The sequence below is a fragment of the Marmota monax genome, unplaced genomic scaffold (assembly GCF_021218885.2).
Source record: "Marmota monax isolate L192 unplaced genomic scaffold, Marmota_monax_Labrador192_F-V1.1 WCK01_AAM20220418_F8-fsc00001, whole genome shotgun sequence".
Lineage (NCBI taxonomy): Eukaryota > Metazoa > Chordata > Mammalia > Rodentia > Sciuridae > Marmota > Marmota monax.
Genome location: NW_026693777.1, coordinates 54,594,450 through 54,612,323, shown reverse-complemented (window position 1 = coordinate 54,612,323; position 17,874 = coordinate 54,594,450). Strand labels below are relative to the sequence as shown.

Here is a 17,874-nt window from a genome sequence, read left to right as displayed (position 1 = left end):
AGTCTTCCTGGAGTTAGAGCAGTGATTCATAATAGGGATCTATTTTGCCATCCAAGAGAAATTTGGTAATATCCACTGGCATTTTTCTTGTCAAAATTGAAAGAAGAAATTACTATAAACATCTTAGGGTATGCATGACAGTTCCTACAACAAAGAGTTTTCCCATTTTAAATGATAATGACACTAATATTTAGAAACTCAGGGTTAGAGGTGTGATTTGGGAATGGGAATCAGATTAGCCAGGGACTGGGGGGCAACTAGATCATGCTCTGTTAAGGAAATAGCCTGTGCCTGCAGGAGAACAGAGAGCTTTCTGTTGCTGTAGCCTAGATGTGAACAAAGATCAGAGAGAGGTGAGGCCAGGAGAGAAGATGGGTTGGGGCTGGTCATGTAAGGTTTAATGACCAGTGAAGAACTTATATTGGATACTTAAAGCAAAAGGAGACATTGAGAAAATTTAAATTGGGGATAGTATTGGTTTTGTGATTTGGAAATTCACCATGAGGATGTTGTTGGAAAAGTTTGCAATGTGAATAAGGTGTTGATTAGTACAAATGTAATACTTTCTCTATGAATTTGACTTCTTTACATTCCTCACATAAATGTAATCATATAGTATTTGCCTTTTCATGATGGGCTTATTTTACTCTGTTGAGGTTTATCTATGGGAATATGCACCCCTGAGTGTGAGGATTTGAAAAATACAGGATGTTATTTTCTAAGCTGGAATCTTATGGACTTCCCAGGAAAAAAATTAGAGTTAGAATATAGCTTGTAAGTGATTCAGTTCCACCACAAGACCTTCTTAGCCTAGCAATAGACCTTTTAAAAAAATATTTCTGTAATCGTAGATATGAAAGAAAGAAATAATTATGTCATAGAATAATTTATCCTTATTGATATGCCTGGGTTATCATTTACATATATTTTTGCATAGCTCAGAAAAAACACAATGGTATTTTTGTAGTAATTCATTTGTAATATAGATTTTTTTGTTACCCAAAATACATTTTCTAATCACTCAAATTAAATTTTTGGTCTATTACTGTTATTTTCCACTTACAGAGACTATATATGTTTTCTATTTTGTAGTTTAATTTTTATGATCTTGTTTTACAAAATAATGAAGAATGTACTTTTTCACACATGATATAATGGTAGAATTAACCCTTAATTTTGTATATTAAGATTCTCATGCAGGAGAAAAAATATTTGTATTTTAAATAATCATTTAATTAAATTAAAATATTTTTTAGTGAAGAAAAGAGGTTCTTATCAAAATTCAGTAGAAGATACAGAGAGTTTCCATGTACTTCTTCTGCCCCCTATACCAGTTCCCTTCACCATCAATCTGCCACCCTAAAATGGTATATTGTTTACAATTAATGAAGCTAGCTATACATAATTATCACCAAACACTACAGTTTAGAGTTGGTTCACTTCTTATGTGTGTGTGTGTGTGTGTGTGTACACACGCACAATTATGGTATCATGTAGAATACACAGTCTTAAAAATCCTCTGCTCCATATTTATGTCCCATTCCCCTGAACCTCTTATAACCATTACTATATTTTTAATCTCCATAATTTTGCCTTTTCTATAATATCATGTATTTAGAATCATACAGTGTACAAAATTTTCAGATTGAGTTGTTTCACTTAAGTAATATATATTTAGGTTTTCTCTCTATCTTTTCATGGCTTGACAGCTCATTTCTTTTTAGCATTGAATAATACTTCATTGTATTGATGTACAGTACCATGACTTGTTTATCCATTCATCTACTGAAGGACATTATGGTCATTTCCACATTTCTGGCAATTATGAGTAAAGCTGCTGTAAACAGTGTGCAGGTTTTTGTGTAGATAATACTTTTTAACTCATTTGGGTAAACGCCAGTGAATGTCATTATTGGGTTTTATGAAATAGTATGTTTAATTTCATTATAAACTGATAAAACCACTTCCCAATTTTGCATTCTCACCAGCAACGAATACATGTTCTTATTGTTCTACATCCTTGCTAGCTTGCACCTATTGTTATCACTGTTCTAGATTTTAGCCACTCTAATAGGTGTCTGCTGGTACTTCATTTTTGTTCTAATTTGTATTACCTTTATGAAAGATGATGTAGAGCACCCTTTTATATGCTCATTTGCCATCTGATTATAATCTTTGTTGTCTGCTTCCAATTATTTTTAATCAGGTGATTCATTCTACTATTATCGAGTTTTAAGAATTCTTTAGGGGTAGAAGTGTGGCTCAATGATTGAGTGTTTGTCTAGCATGTGTGAGGCCCTGCGTTTAATCCCCACCACCACAAAGAGAAAAATTTCTTTGTATATTTTGAATAGTTTCTTATCAGATATACCTTTTGCAAATGTTTCTCCCAGTCTCTAGCTTGTCTTGTTATATGACCTTTACTTTTGTTTCTTGATTTTTACTTTTGATATAAATAAGAAACATGTTTACTTTAAAAATTTAATTTTTAAAGAAATTTCCATTTTTTCCCAAATGCTGTATCAGTTCATATTCCTATCACTAATAAGGTAGTATAATGGTTAAAAATGTAATATTTTCAGTGTTATTATTTTGTAAATTCATTTAAATTCTAAAATGTACACATTAATATGCTACTAATGACTAATGACATTTCAGCTTTTTTTCTCTTTGGTTTTTGAAAGTATAATTGCCAAATAAAGATTATTTATATCTAACATGTTTGATATGGTGATTTAATGTACATATGTATTATAAATTGTTTACCACAAGACGTATCACTGTCTATACATATATCACCTCATATAGTTACCGTTTTTTGCTTGTGGTAAGATCACTTAAAATCTACTCTCGTTAAATTTCAAGTGTGCAATAATAGTTAGCATTATTTTTATTATTATTTTGTATAGTACTAGGAATCTAATCCAGGGCCCAATGTATGCTCAGCAGGCACTCTACTACTGAGCTATATCCCCAGTCCAAAATATGGTATTATCAACTATACATAACGTGCCATACATAGAGCTGTAAAACTATTCCTCTTATAACTCAACATCTTCCTTTGATTGGTATCTCCCCATCCCTTCCCTACTTCCAATTTCTGTAAACCACTGTTCTATTCTGTTTCTATGAGTTGGACTATTTTGGATATATAACTAACATCATATAGCATTTGTCTTTGTTTGTCTGGTTTATTTCACTTATCATAATAACTTATCCAGGTTTATTTGTGTTGTCACAAATGATAGGATTTTCTATTTTATGACTGAATAATATTTCTTTATGTGTCTATATATATATATATATATATATATATATATGTACATGTATATATGCACATTTTCTTTATGCATTCATCCATTGATGAACACTTAAGTTGTTTCCATATTTTAGTTATTATGAATAATGCTGCAGTAAAAATGGGTGTGCAGGTATCTCTTCAAGTTACTGATTTCAATTCTTTTGGATACATACACAGAAATAAGATTGCTGGGCCATACGGTAGCTCTGTTTTTAATTTTTAAAGAAATTTCCATTTTTTCCCAAATGCTGTATTAATTCATATTCCTATCACTAATAAGGTAGTATAATGGTTAAAAATGTAATATTTTCAGTGTTATTATTTTGTAAATTCATTTAAATTCTGAAATGTACACATTAATATGCTACCGTCATTCTACACATTAATATGCTACCATCATTCAGGAGACATTTTACATATCATAAACATCAACATGACTTATTTGTATTCAAAACCTAGATGCTGTAAAACAGATCTGGCTATCATCTAGATTTCATGATGCATACCAAACCAAAACAAACAAAAAATCGGGTACAGCACAATTGCTTTTCCTACGTTTTATTCTATGCATTTTGAGAGTTCATGTATCAGTTTTCCTGAAATATATGTACAGAAAAAATATAATATAAAGGGTCTCTTAATCCAAATATACACTATAATCTTATTTTAGTCAGCTTTTTTGCCATTGTGACCAGAAGACCTGACAAGAACAATTTTAGAGGAGGAAAAGTTTATTTGGGGCTAACCAACATGGTGGAGGAAGGCAGTTCAGGAGAAGACCACCATGAAACAGAGTGTTTCACTCACCAGAGACAAAATATATACCCAAAGACCCACCTTCTCTAGCTACACACTACCTGCTTACAGTTACCACCAAGTTAATCCCTATTAGCAAATTAAGGCACTGAATAGGTTAGCATGCTCACAATCCAATCACTTTGCTTTGAACTTTCTTGCACTATCTCACATATGAGTTTTTGGGGGACACCTAATGTCTAAACCATAACAGATGTCTTTATTTTTCAAACGGTTTTTAGTTATGTGAAAGCTTCCTCTCATTATTTTCAGATTTCAGCTAAGGAACTCCTATTTGGTCATTCTACTTCAGTAACATGTTTAGCAAGAGCGAGGGACTTCTCTAAACAGCCATATGTCGTCAGTGCTGCTGAAAATGGGTAAGATGTGTGGAACTTTGTTCCCTTTTTTATTCCATTCCCTTTCTGAAGACTATAATGGGGTTTGACTTGTGGTCTAAATAAAATTTCCATGATCAACATGTTCCTTTTACATATAGGAAAATTTAGATCTTAAATGACTGAGTACTTTTTGATTTAGTCCCAAGGAATATAATCAGTATTGTGATGCTCAATGCAATACTCTTGCTGGGTGGAGACCAAGATAAACATTTTAATGTCACCCCCTTACTATGTGAAGAATAATGACAAATACCTAGAAGAATAGAATTGGAAATGGAAAAGTTAAGCTGCTTGTCTGCTTTCATGTAGTTAATTACTTTTGAGATTTTAAGTAAACTTATCCTTTACAGTTTTAAAAAACAATTCAATAGTTACATTCTTCATGTTGTACTCTCAATTGAGAATGGAGTAGTAGGAAAGAAAAGGGAAAGGAACATAGACTGCGATTTGCCTGAAGTTTCAGGGAAGCAAGGCTCTCCAGTAAAATAGGACATAGCTGGAAGAAGAAGCCTACCAACAGAAGAGATTGACTGCTGAAGAGTTATTTGCCAATGTATACTAGGAATGTGGAGTCCATTCTGTATTTGTGAATGAGGGATTGAGTTACTGGCTGACGTAAGAGAATGGCCTCTTTTGTTTTTTACCCAAAGGGATATTATATGCCTTTGAACTCTGAGAACCAAAACAATAATAAAGAATCAGGTGTCCCACTTGTTTAAACTATTAACAAAATGACTAGCAGAACAGTTATATAAGAGGTATCTGTTCTCAGAGTTTATACTATAGCAATAGGGAATCATAATTAGAGAAATGTATACTTAGACATACATAGTATAAGTACTAAGAGAATTCACAACTGATAATGCCTCCATAATGATGAAATTTTCAAGGATATACTTCTATAGGAAGAATAATAATTTCAGAAGGAAGCTATGAAATGAAAAAAAGAATATTGATAAAAACAAGCAAATTTTTAGAAAATTTAAATGAACCCAGACTATAAGACATACTGTTTCTATATACTCTCTTTACCCCCCACACATACACATAATCTTAGTTGACAACAGCATAGATTAGTTTCAATTCCAGATTCCACATGTTTTGCTGTTCAACATGTGAATAAAGATGTTGATTAACTTTTTTAATCCCCATCCCTTTTTTATATTTTATTTAGAGACAGGGTCTAGCTTATTGCTTAGGACTTTGCTAAGGTGCTGAGGCTGGCTTTGAACTTGCAATTCTCCTGTCTCAGCCTCCTGAGCTTCTGGGATTACAGGCATGGGCCACCACACTCAGTTGATGTTGATTAACTTTAGAATTTTAAGTCTCATGTACGTATTGTATGTCTATACAAACAAAATAAATAAAAATAAAAGAAATGGGGTATACTTCTAGTTTAAAAAAGAAGAAAAAGTTGTTTAATCCAAAGAAGACATCAGAATCAAAGAAAATGAGACAGATAGAAAGCACAAAATAAGATAGTTGAAATAAATGAAGATGAAATAGAAATCCCAATTATATAACGACACTAAGAGCCCTCTGTTAACTTATAAAGATTGTCAGACAATTACAAAATTGTATAAGAACATGGAAAACTTAAAAGAAATGGATGGGAAAAATTAATCAAATATGTACTAACCAAAATAAGGTTGATATAGCTGCATTAATATTTTATATTAATAAATATATATATATATATATATATATATATATATATATATTTAATAAAACTTTTAAGGAAAAAGCCTTGGCCCTAATAAGGTTATTACTTATTAGTAAAACTTTTTAATCATTGGAAAGAGATGAGACCAGATAATGAGGCAGACTCTAGGCCTGTCAGGCCTCTAAGACTGTGAACCTTAAACCTGAGTGTGCATCACAGTGAAAGTCACTTACAGAGCTTGTTTCCCAATTTTGGGGCCTTATTCCTGGAGTCAAGGAAATAGTAGATATGATCTGGGGTCTAAGAACTTGTGTTTCTAACACAATCTTAGAATATTCTGATACTTCTAGCTCAGAGACCATATTTGGAGTAGCACATACCCCACATTCAGCCAGTGAGAGAAGTAGGGAATCAAGAATAACTTGGGAAATTCGCTAGTGATGATACCATTCACTGGGATAAAGAACTAATGTTCATTTTGAACACAAGATGTATGCATTTCTGCAAGTCATCTAGGAGGAAATATCTAGTAGCTAGTTACATGTGGAAATCTAGAGCTCAGTTGAAGATGTCTGGCTTCCAATTAGCATGGTGACAGTAACTGAAGACATGGGAATAGATGACTCACCCAGAGACAGTGGCAAGTCTGAGAATGTAAAAGAGTCTAAGACAAAAACCTAAGGAGGATCACCACTTATGAAGCAGACAGAGGAAGAAGAGGAGCCTGATCATACTAGAGAAAAGTCATAAGCCTAATGGAAGGCAAGGGAAAAGGGTTTGAAGAATCCAACAAACTTCTAATTCAAGATGGCAAACCAAGTATTCAGTTTATTACCTCTCCCTCCAGTTACAACATTGAAATTTGAGCAAAGCAACAATAGCATTAATAAGAGAAAAATAAATAGAACAAAGAAAAAATAGTATATTTCTAAAACATGGAAAATGTATAGAATAGCAACTAATACATTTATCCATTAATGAATTTTTATTGAGTATACTGAGGACAGGTTGTAGAGTTGAATAAGGGAAAAAAATCCCTTCTCAAGGCCTTACAATGAAAATTTAACAGTTTTTTTTAAATTTCATATTCTATAGATATTTCCTCTGTGCTTTTGCTTCTTATTGAAATAAAAAGTAATTGGTAAACTTACCTAGGAACAAGTCAACTGGCCAAGAGCTTTTTTAAACCCCACATACCAGGACCCCAACACAGATGCATGGAATTAGAATCCTTGAGGTTAATTTTCTGAAATAGGTTATTGTTGATGTATAGTAAGAGTTGAAAAAGATGGTAGTAAAATTAAATCCCTAGTCAAACTAAAATTTTTTATTGTTGGATGCTTAAGTTTCAATTTCTTTACCTTTGAGATATATTTATTTAATTTCATGGTGGATTATTAGTTGTTTTGCCTTAGAGTTATATGATTGTAATTTCTGCCTTTCTTGCAATCTTATTTTTCAGAACATGTTTCCCTCCTCTTCTAATAGTTACATGCCTATTCAAGTTACCTTTTTGTAATAAGGTTGGATATAAACAGAGGGGGAAAAGCCTTGAATATTTTCCTTCTATACTTAGAATATGGTTTCTCAACCTCAGTGTTAATATTTTGGACTGAACCAGCATTTGTTGTGGGAGATGATCCTGTGCATTGTAGGATGTGTAGCAGCATTGCTTGTCTCTCCCCACTAGGTGCCAGTAGTGTGTTCCTAGTTGTGACAACTGAAAATATCTCCAAACATTGCTAAATGTCCTTGGGAAGTGAAGGAAGGGGCAAAGGGATCAAAATCACCTCAGGTTTAGAGCCAATTATTTAGAAGATTGATTTTTAGTGTTTGGTTATGACCCCCTTCCCCCCCCCAAAAAAGCCTCAAATTACCACATAAATATAGTATTTACTGTTATTAGTCTCTATTTTGCTTATTCTAAATAGCAGTATTTAGCTTAATGCCTGTAAAACTTGTTTTTCTTCAATAAAAATTTTGTTTGTTAAAAATGTCAAAACAGCAATATTATCAAACAACTTTGAAATAGCCTTTCTTGTTTCTGTAAACAGAAGTCATATAGATTTAAACTACCCTACCTGGGTGTATTTTATTACTGCATTTTAGACTGTATTTGTGTCTTTGTAACATGTGGAAACAAGTTAAAGTTTTCAAAACAATCAGAGTTTTCTAAATATTGAGTGACAAGGATGATTTCAAATAAAAAGAAACTATATCAGTGATAGACCATATGTAGCCTCTTGGTGGCGCTGTTAGATCTTACAAAATGATACCTTGGCTCTAAAAGATGCAGCCCTTGATGTATTGTGCTTTTCAGAATATGTAGTTTAAGTTCAGTGGAATAAACCATTTCTAGAGGATGCAGTTTCCATGGAAAGATTGTTGTACTGTCACTCACAGGCTGTGATAGCTGTATCCCCACAATTTGTTGTAGGCCAGGTTAACCCTAAAGTAAGGTTTGCAGGCAATGGCAGGGTGTAATTACCCAAACAAAAAGATACAGATACAGTATGTCAACCTCTCTAATGACCACAACATTTTCTTGCCCAGTAATCTGTAACAAAAAGCCACATAAACGATCAGGTTGTGCTTAAGTGCGATGCTAAAGAAAAACTTGGTGGTACAAAAATTATTCCAGTCAATTGAGTGGAAATGACAGGGAATAATACAAAGTTATGTCTTCTAGGGAGATGTGTGTTTGGAATGTCACCAATGGACAGTGCGTGGAGAAGGCCACACTTCCTTACACGCACACTGCCATCTGTGTAAGTACATTCAGAACATTTCAGGATTGCAACTCATTTAGAACATTTGCAATACACATATTTAAAGGCATATCTTTGTAGAATATTATTTTCTTTAACACTTTGTCATGAGAGTAAAATATTGGTAATCCTCCACTATTTTGGCATTCTTCTTTCTCAAAAGCTGTTGTTCAATGAAAATTGTTTTCCCTAATTCTTTTATTTCTGTATGTTGTCTTTGAAAGACTATTTTTGTATTTTTCCTTACTGACACTCACAAAACATACGTGGACACATGTAAAGAAGTCATTTTAAATGATTCAGTTTAAATGACACACTATTTTATAAAGCAGTAAAAGGATTTTTCCCTCATTTTCCATTGTTCTTAATTTCTGAAGTTTTACTTATAAAAAGAGAATAAGAGGCATAGCCATCACGTTTATAACCACTTCCTAATGTATTATTATCTATCTATTTATTGTTTTTTTTTTTTTTAATTGCTGGGGATAGAACTGAGAGCCTCATACATGCTAGGCAATTGTTCTACCACTGAACTATATTCCCAGCCCCACTTCCCAATTTTTAAAACAAATTCTGGCTTTTGGGGGATGGGTTCCATTGGTGTGAACAGTCTTCTACATGTCACCCATTGCTTTAAATATTGATACCTGGCTTTGCAGTAGCCACAAACTCTTTTCTATTCTTTTGGGGCCAAAACTCTGCACATTAAGAAAGTTCATTAAAGGTACAGTTTATTTATCTTTTATAAAAAAAACATTTCTAAAACCTATTTGGCACAAGAATTTCTCAAATGCTCTTCAAATACTTTTATTTCTTATCAACACGTAGCAGTATTGCTAGATTAAAGATCATTTTTTACTTTGAATTTCATTTGTACAGTATTACCACTGCTCATTCCGGATGACAGGAGAAGGCTGGCTTCTGTGCTGTGGAGAGTATCAAGATATCCTTATAATTGATGCCAAAACTTTGGCTGTCATTAACACTTTCACATCATCTCAGTCTCCTGATTGGATCAACTGCATGTGCATTGTTCATTCCATGAGAATTCAAGGTAATAGTTGGTTATTGTACATTGCTAAGAGATTGCATGTAATTCATCTACTTTTGAATTATTTGTTAAATTATTGGGCAAAAGTCCAGAGTGCTTTTTACATTTTCTTGTTAGTAGAGATATTTCTATAAGTTAGATCAAGACAAACTGAGAACACCTACTCCAGTGGGTCATTAGAAAGTCAGGAAGATGTTAAGATAAGTGGAGAAAGGAGGTTTCTGTCACCTAGTTCTGTGTGGTATGTTAAGAATAATGGGCAGTATTTTGTCTTGCTGTATTTTCTGGATGTTATGCTGAGCAAGACAGAAGAAAATGAAAACTGGCTCCTCCGCTTATTTCTAAAATAAGAAGTTTGAATACTACCAACTTATAATTGATAATATGGTTCTTCTATTAGTGGTATTCTCCTTATACATAGGGACCACTTTGAAGTTTTAAAGCAAATTTGGAACATGGTATGAAATGTCAATTTTTTACTTAAGAAAAACACCAAGTGAGTTATGGCACTGTCCAGCTTATATGTGATCTTTGTTCATTTTACAGAAGATTCTCTCTTGGTGGTATCAGTAACTGGTGAGCTCAAAGTATGGGATCTCTCCTCATCTATCAATAGCATTCAGGTTGGCTTGGTATCTACTATCTTTTCTCCAATTTTAAGTATATTTAGTGAAACTTTTAAATTATTATGGTATTGCATGTTCACAGTTAAAAGTTTAAATGATGTAGAAGTATATAAATTTTATTTCCATCTACTTCCCCCATCCATCTTCCCAGGGATGGGCATCAGTATGGTTGAATTACACCCTTCCAACTTTTCTCCTTGCAAATGTTTTTATGTATACACTGATGTGCATACTACACATGGAGAGATTATGTTTTTAATTAAAAAAGATTATAGCAGAATATCTTTCTGTCCCTTATAGCAGAAGATTCTCTTTTTCTGGGTGTGTGAATAGTACAAGGAGGTGGCCATGAACAACTGTGGGTTTTGTCCCCAGGAGTCCAGCATGACACCTCTTTCTGGCATCAGACTATGAGTTGAAGTAATGAACAAAGGAAGGGACATTGTGTTCATGTTTGTGACAGTATTGTTTAGGCCTTCCAAGGGGTGCTAGGGTCTCTTTAGGAATTTTGAGGTTGAAGAAGCCTAGGAATTGTTAGTATACTGAGGTCAAGAAACGTACACCCCACCCAGCATTATTGGTATTCTCCTTATACACAGGCATCACTTTGAAATTTTAAAGCAAATTTGAGAGCCTTGTTTCCCATCTGAATACTAACCTGGAACAACTCTGCTTTATTTCTGAAATCAAATGAGATCAGGTGATCAGGGTGGTATGTCTGTGAACAATTGAGAGCCTTGTAGTCTGTGTTCATTGTTGGCTACTTTTGTGTCACTTTCAAAGCACTTCATCTATTTTTTAATATTTTGGTAATTAAGGTACTGCAGGTTTGTAGAAATTGTTTACAATTTTTGTTTGATCTCTCTGCCATATCTGAATATCAGTAACTTTATTTTCTCCACATCCAGAATGGTTCCCCAGAGAGTTTGTTGAGTGATAATATAAAATAAGTCTTTGAATACAAGTGGATTTCCTGCTCACAGATTCTTTTTAAAGGAAACTTCTTAGTTCAAAACACTGAAATGCAAACTAGGGTACTTTTACTTTTATAATGGTATGGTCTACTTCAAGTATATGGTCAAATATAAATTTCTAAAAATTAAAACTAAAATGTTTTTCTTTCATTTTCAAGGAAAAGCAAGTTGTCTATGAAAAAGAATCCAAGTTTCTTGACTCTTTGAACTGCCAGACAATACGATTTTGTACATATACTGAGAGACTTCTGTTGGTGGTGTTTTCTAAATGTTGGAAGGTAGTATTAAATAACATAATAAATAAATAGCAGTGATGTACAAATGTAGTTTTGTTCATGACAATATTTATAAAGTATGATTTATATATAATACGAATTTTTATAATAATATTGCAAAAGTGTAGAATGACTTGTCTTTCATGACTGATTAATTTTCAACTCTTTTTTAGCCACTTTGTTTTCTAAGATATTATTATATATGTCATAGTATATTCTAATTTTATGAATAGAAAATCATAGTTATAATGACTATCTCTAAATTATTTTTAAATGTTGATGTCTGCACTTCGGAATTAAAAAGAAAACTAAAACATTTTATCTACAGAGATTAAACCTTAGTTTTAGATTTTTTTTTTCTTTCTCTGTTACTACATTTGCTTCTAGGGAATATACATTCTTTTCTTGTGAATATATTGACTGAAGCCTGCAAGAGGAAAGCTAAGTTTTTCTTTGCATCATTTTCTCGCACCCTTCTTTTCTTTACTGTTACACATAACTGGCTCAATGAACAGAACTATATTGTCTTACTTGTATGGTGATGATATATTTTTGAACAAAGATTTAAAGAACATTGTGTAACAAAGGATTTCTGCTATATAAATTTGCAAATGTTAAACCTACAATAGTCATGGAAAGAATCAAATTGTTTTGAAATTTAGGATTTGAGGTTTGTTCATTTAATAAACACATTCTGGAATGAGACAACCAAATAAACTTCATCCTCAGAAACCTATGTTAGGATGCATGTGGAAAAAAAAAATAAGTGCTAATAAAATATAATCTTGAACCATGAGTAAAAATTAATATGTTGTTTCATTATGACTGTCATTCTAGGTTTATGATTATTGTGATTTTTCCCTTTTGTGGACTGAAGTTAGTAGAAATGGGCAGTTCTTTGCTGGTGGAGAGGTGCTTGCTGCTCACAGAATCCTCATCTGGACAGAAGATGGTCACAGTTATATCTATCAGCTGCTGAACAGGTGGGCTCAGATGGGAGCAGCATACAAAACATTCAGGTAGAAAATGAACTTTGGGAGGTTTATTATGGAGAAATCCCTGCATGCTGCCCATGATCAAAAACCAGAACAAAACAACTTTGGCACTAGAAGATTTACTCTGGGTTTGGTAGGCTTCAGCCTTTGTACAAAACAGCAGGGGATGAAGGAATGAGATTAGCCATGTATAACTTGTACAGCTGGTGCTGGGTTTTCAAAAAGTCACTTGTAATTATTAACCCAACATTTTCTAACTAGAGTTTAGAAACTTGAATGGTACCATCCGGCTTTTGAAAATGGGAGGGGGGAAAAAACAAATAAAGAACTGCAAATTTCTAAAGTTTGCTTCTCATTTTTGTGATATAGTGGCCTTTCAAAAAGCATATACCCTGCTGATGGAAGAGTGCTTAAAGAGACCATTTATCCTCATTTACTGTGCTCTACTTCTGTGGAGGAAAACAAGGTAACGTAAGAAAAGAGTGGCTACCTCCAATCTGTTTCACTCGGTTTCTTAGATGAGTGAGTGTTGATTTGTTTGTAACAGAATCATCCTTGAAAAAATTAACTTGAATCATCACATGAAGTTGTTAATGAGAAAATCATGTTTTATTGTTAATGGCTACTGAAGAGAAACCTTGGTGCTTAAAAATCTAGATGTACAATAGATTATAAAAATAAAAAATATTTTTATGTCTCATTAAGCAACACCTATTTATCATAGGCAAATTATAAATGTTGAAGAAAATAAAGGAGATTAAAATTCTAATTCCACTACCATAAATATGTACTGTTTAAAATTTTAAAATTTCGTTTTATGTGTTTCTTTCTTGTAGTTGGATATGTTTCAAATATTTAGAAAACTTATGAGAATAGTACAATGATCACTTATATATCCTTTATCTATATTCAGCAGTTACTAACATCTTGTCACATTTATTCTCTCTCTCCACACACACATTCACCTACATTTTTTTCCTTTGACCATTTTGAAAAGATGGTTTGACAGAACATTGTTAACATTTTAATGTAACTACTCTAATTTTGAAATGTTATGAGATGATTTTAATCCTGATTTTTTAAAAACCATATATCAAGATCATTTTCACATATACTTAACTATTCTTATGAGTAAATTTTCTTGTTAAAATAAATATAATTATGATTTCTGGCAGAGAGTTGAGAATACAATTGTGAGCTTGATAGTTCACTAAATTATACCTTTGACACTCTAGGAAGTCTGAAAATCTAAGCAGTTATTTTATTTCAACGGTGGGTGTTCCTTCAAGTGATTTTTTTTTAAACCTCTGGTCTTGGTCATCAGTTAATTATCCAAAAAGGTATTTCATAGAGGGAGGAAGAGTTTTGAATTATTGATGTGTCAACCAAGAAAGCATGCTTTTTGCAGAATGATGGTTTGCTTAATTAGACAGCAGGGCTGTTGGAAATCCTGTAGTTCAGAGATTGTCCTTTTATTATATTGGTGAAAAGTTTTGTTTCCAAAACTTGATTAAGAAGCTGTGAAGCCAAAATTTATAAACCCAAATGCCACTGGAGCATAGATAAACTTTAGAATTATAGCATATATTAGGGGATGATTTAAAAATTATTTGTTAGCAGCAATAGAACCGTTTCCTTTTTGTTTTGTTCTTGTTGTTTTGCTGTTTATCACGAAAGCAGCACTGTTGGTTACTCAGGAATGCATTTTCAGTTATTTTAAAGGGCATGTGCTTTCCTCCAGCTTAGCTCCAGAGTATATTTTTATACAGTACAGTTTTCTCTAGAAGCCAAGTATAAGTCATACCCTTCAGAAGCTTCTAGTCTACTGCAAATACCAATGTTATACATAACAATTTAAAACACAATTTAAGAAAACTAATGGGAACCTACATTGCCGTGTTTCTCAAAATGTAAATGTATGGGTCTTCTACCAATAATTCTTAGAGAATCATAATTGCTTCTGTATCTTTAATGTGGGATGGGCTTAAAAGTCAGTGAAATATGAGTAGTGTAACCTAAAACTGAAGGACATTGATCACCCATCCTTAGACTCTTGCTTGTCCTTTATCCATTAAATAAGTTAAAGCAGAGTGTTATCCTCCTTGTTCAGACACTACCAGGATTCACTAAATATAATACTTCTTAGTCTTTCATGTAATTAGGAGGCAATGAAGGCATGTGGTAGAATTGAAAAGATGAGTTTGAGAGATACGTGAACCTAGAAAAAAAGTTTGCTCTGTAAATATATAGTTTTTATTATACTTGTTTTGGGGAGTGATACCTTAGAATTAAATCTGGAGGTTTGGCAGTCACATGTTGCCTTGGTAATACATGTGAACAATTGCCTCTTGTCTTTTGGCCAAGATCAAGTGTTATACCTGTGAACATATCTTGTAAGACTGGGAATCCACCCTTACTTCCTGTAGTTTTCTGAGGATACTCCCAGCTTTCATTTCACAGTTGGTGATTGCTCAGACCCATGGACAAAGTTCCTGACCATTAAGGAACTCTAGCTCTTCTGGATTAGCTGAAAAGGAAGGTTGCAGGCCATGGTGGAGGTAGCTGGGATAGAAACACCCTGAGGATGGCAGATAAGGAATTTGGGTGCATGAACTAAAAGGGATGATGACAGATAAAATTTTTTTACTTGTTCTTTTTAGTTATACATGACAGTTGAATGTGTTTTGGCGTATTATACATACATGGGGCATAACTTATTCTAATTAGGATCCTATTCTTGTGGTTGCACATGATGCAAAGTTACCCTGGTTGTGATTTCAAATACAAGGCTAGGAAGGTTAAGTCCCATTAATTCTACTGTCCTTCCTATTCCTCTCCCTCCTCCCTACTCTTCATTTCCCTTCATTTAATCCCATGGACTTCTAGATACATAAACTTTTATTGCATCATTATTATTATCAAGCACATACATTGCCTCATCCATTTCAATGGCCACTAAGACCCCATTTTGAAACTATAGGTCAGATAAGTTAATTCCCAGGTTTTGAACCCAGGTGGTTTAGCTTTAGATTCTTATAATACGTTTTTGGAATACGTTTGTCATTTTGTTTGAGGAAAGGATAAGAATGGTTAATATCTATTGAGTATGTACCGAGTGCCAGACATCATTCTAAGCACCTTATCTTTTTCCACTCCTTATTTCTCACATAATCCCATATAGTAAATGCTTTTATTAGACCTTTTATTACACAGTTAGGGATACTGAGACAAGAGAAGTTGGGTAAATTGTTTAAATTAAGTAAGTTACTCTTTTAATAGAATTACTATGTGGTAAAACTCATTAGAATCCTCGCAGCTGTCCCCAGAATATATACTATTAGTGAATATATTTTATTACCTCTTAGAGGATGATTCTGGGATCTGAAATGAAAATGGTGGTCTTGGGTGAACAGCAGAACTAGAGAGGGAACTATTGGGAAGAAGGAAGGCCAAGGGGTCAAGGGTTGGATATGCCCAGCTGAGGAATGGCAATATGGAATGTGAGGGGGGTAGAGGGGATGGCAGCCCCAGGGAACTTACCTGGTGGAGGGGATGGCAACCCCAGGGAACTCTGCCTGCAGGAGCAGAGCACAGTTTGAAGTAAGCTGTGCTGCCACCAATGTGGGTAACTCAACCACCTTCTCTGGAGTTTCATTTACATATCAAAACATTAAAGAAGTTGGAGTAATCAATTCTAAATTTCCTAAAAGGCTCCCAGAGAGTTTGAATAGTCAATTTATCCAAATTTTATTAACATCATTTCTCACAGCTACAGAAATCATGACTGTGGGACAAAAAAGACCTCAAAATGCCCTCTGAATCCTATTGGTCTGACTTCATTGGAACTGTTTTCAAAAGTACTGTCATTTCTAGAGACTATCTTGGTTGTATGGCCTTGAATTGTTTCTTATTTCCTGTGTCTTAGTTTTGTAACAGTGATAACAACAATATGTCTTAGCTTTTTAAAAATATTTTAATTGCAAATAGATTTTTTACTTTATTTGTTTATTCATGTGTGGTGCTGAGGATCAAACCCAGGGTCTCACACATGCTAGACAAGCACTCTACCACTGAGCCATGTTTTGTAAGGGCTAAATAAATTTTGGTTTTTAATATTCTTTGAAGATACATTATAGAATTTTCTACTCTTATGCCTACATCTAAACGTAAAAGCCTATATTTTCTGTCTAGGCGCCATCACTCTCTAATACTTTTAAAATTCTGACACCAGCAATTGTCTTTCTTTTCAGGATGCCTTTTATTTGTACATCAAAAGAGGTTGTCGGTTTTGTTTTTCTAATCACTTAATCATTGTGATCTCTGTGTGTAATCTCTATATACAAGCTTGCCCTAAGAAGAGCTGCCCTGTGCCAAGGCACTAGGGAGATTCTAGACATATTCACTAGGGAAAGTACATCTTTAAGAGCGTTTTGCCTGATATTCATGTACTCTGTTTCAGCAAAATTATGATTATATATATATATATATATATATATATATATATATATAAAATTAATAATTATAACATAATGTATAATAAACATAATGTGTATAATGCATATTATACATATACCCAATATGTAATATGTATTATATATTATGGAATTTTTTTTGTGGCAACTTTGGGAGATTTGAAATTATGCATGTTGAATCTAAAAACTGGTCAACAGAAAGTAAAAAGCATACTAATAACACAAAGTGCCATATAAACATTAATTGATGCTGTTTTAACTGACACTGAGAATCATAGGGACCCTAAACAGATCAGGTCTCCTGAGTGGACAGTATGGGCTCCTGAGTTAGAATTACTAGACTGCAGGCCCATTGCTATATTCTTTACCTTAGGTGAATCACCCCTTCACTCCCTCATCTGTAAAGTGAGGACAATGATAGTGCCAACTTCACAGGATTATGCTGGGATTATATAATTGAATATGTGTAAAGCCCCTTATCAGTAACATGTGCAAATAACAGTATGTGTAATATGCTATTATGGTTTGGGTGTAAGGTAGCTCTCGAAAGCTC

The 17,874-nt window shown here is 33.4% G+C and overlaps 1 protein-coding gene across 3 annotated transcripts in view; it reads left to right on the top strand.

The window, feature by feature from the left end:
- Positions 1-17,874, top strand: part of Wdr72 (WD repeat domain 72) — a 202,160-nt gene that overhangs the window by 22,072 nt on the left and 162,214 nt on the right. For all 3 annotated transcript variants that reach the window (XM_058584810.1, XM_046461496.2, XM_058584811.1), the window contains exons 3-9: positions 4,370-4,476; positions 8,850-8,928; positions 9,808-9,982; positions 10,526-10,602; positions 11,738-11,857; positions 12,692-12,837; positions 13,219-13,315. In XM_058584810.1, the coding sequence (XP_058440793.1) occupies positions 4,370-4,476; positions 8,850-8,928; positions 9,808-9,982; positions 10,526-10,602; positions 11,738-11,857; positions 12,692-12,837; positions 13,219-13,315 (801 nt within the window). The remainder of the gene's footprint in view (positions 1-4,369; positions 4,477-8,849; positions 8,929-9,807; positions 9,983-10,525; positions 10,603-11,737; positions 11,858-12,691; positions 12,838-13,218; positions 13,316-17,874) is intronic.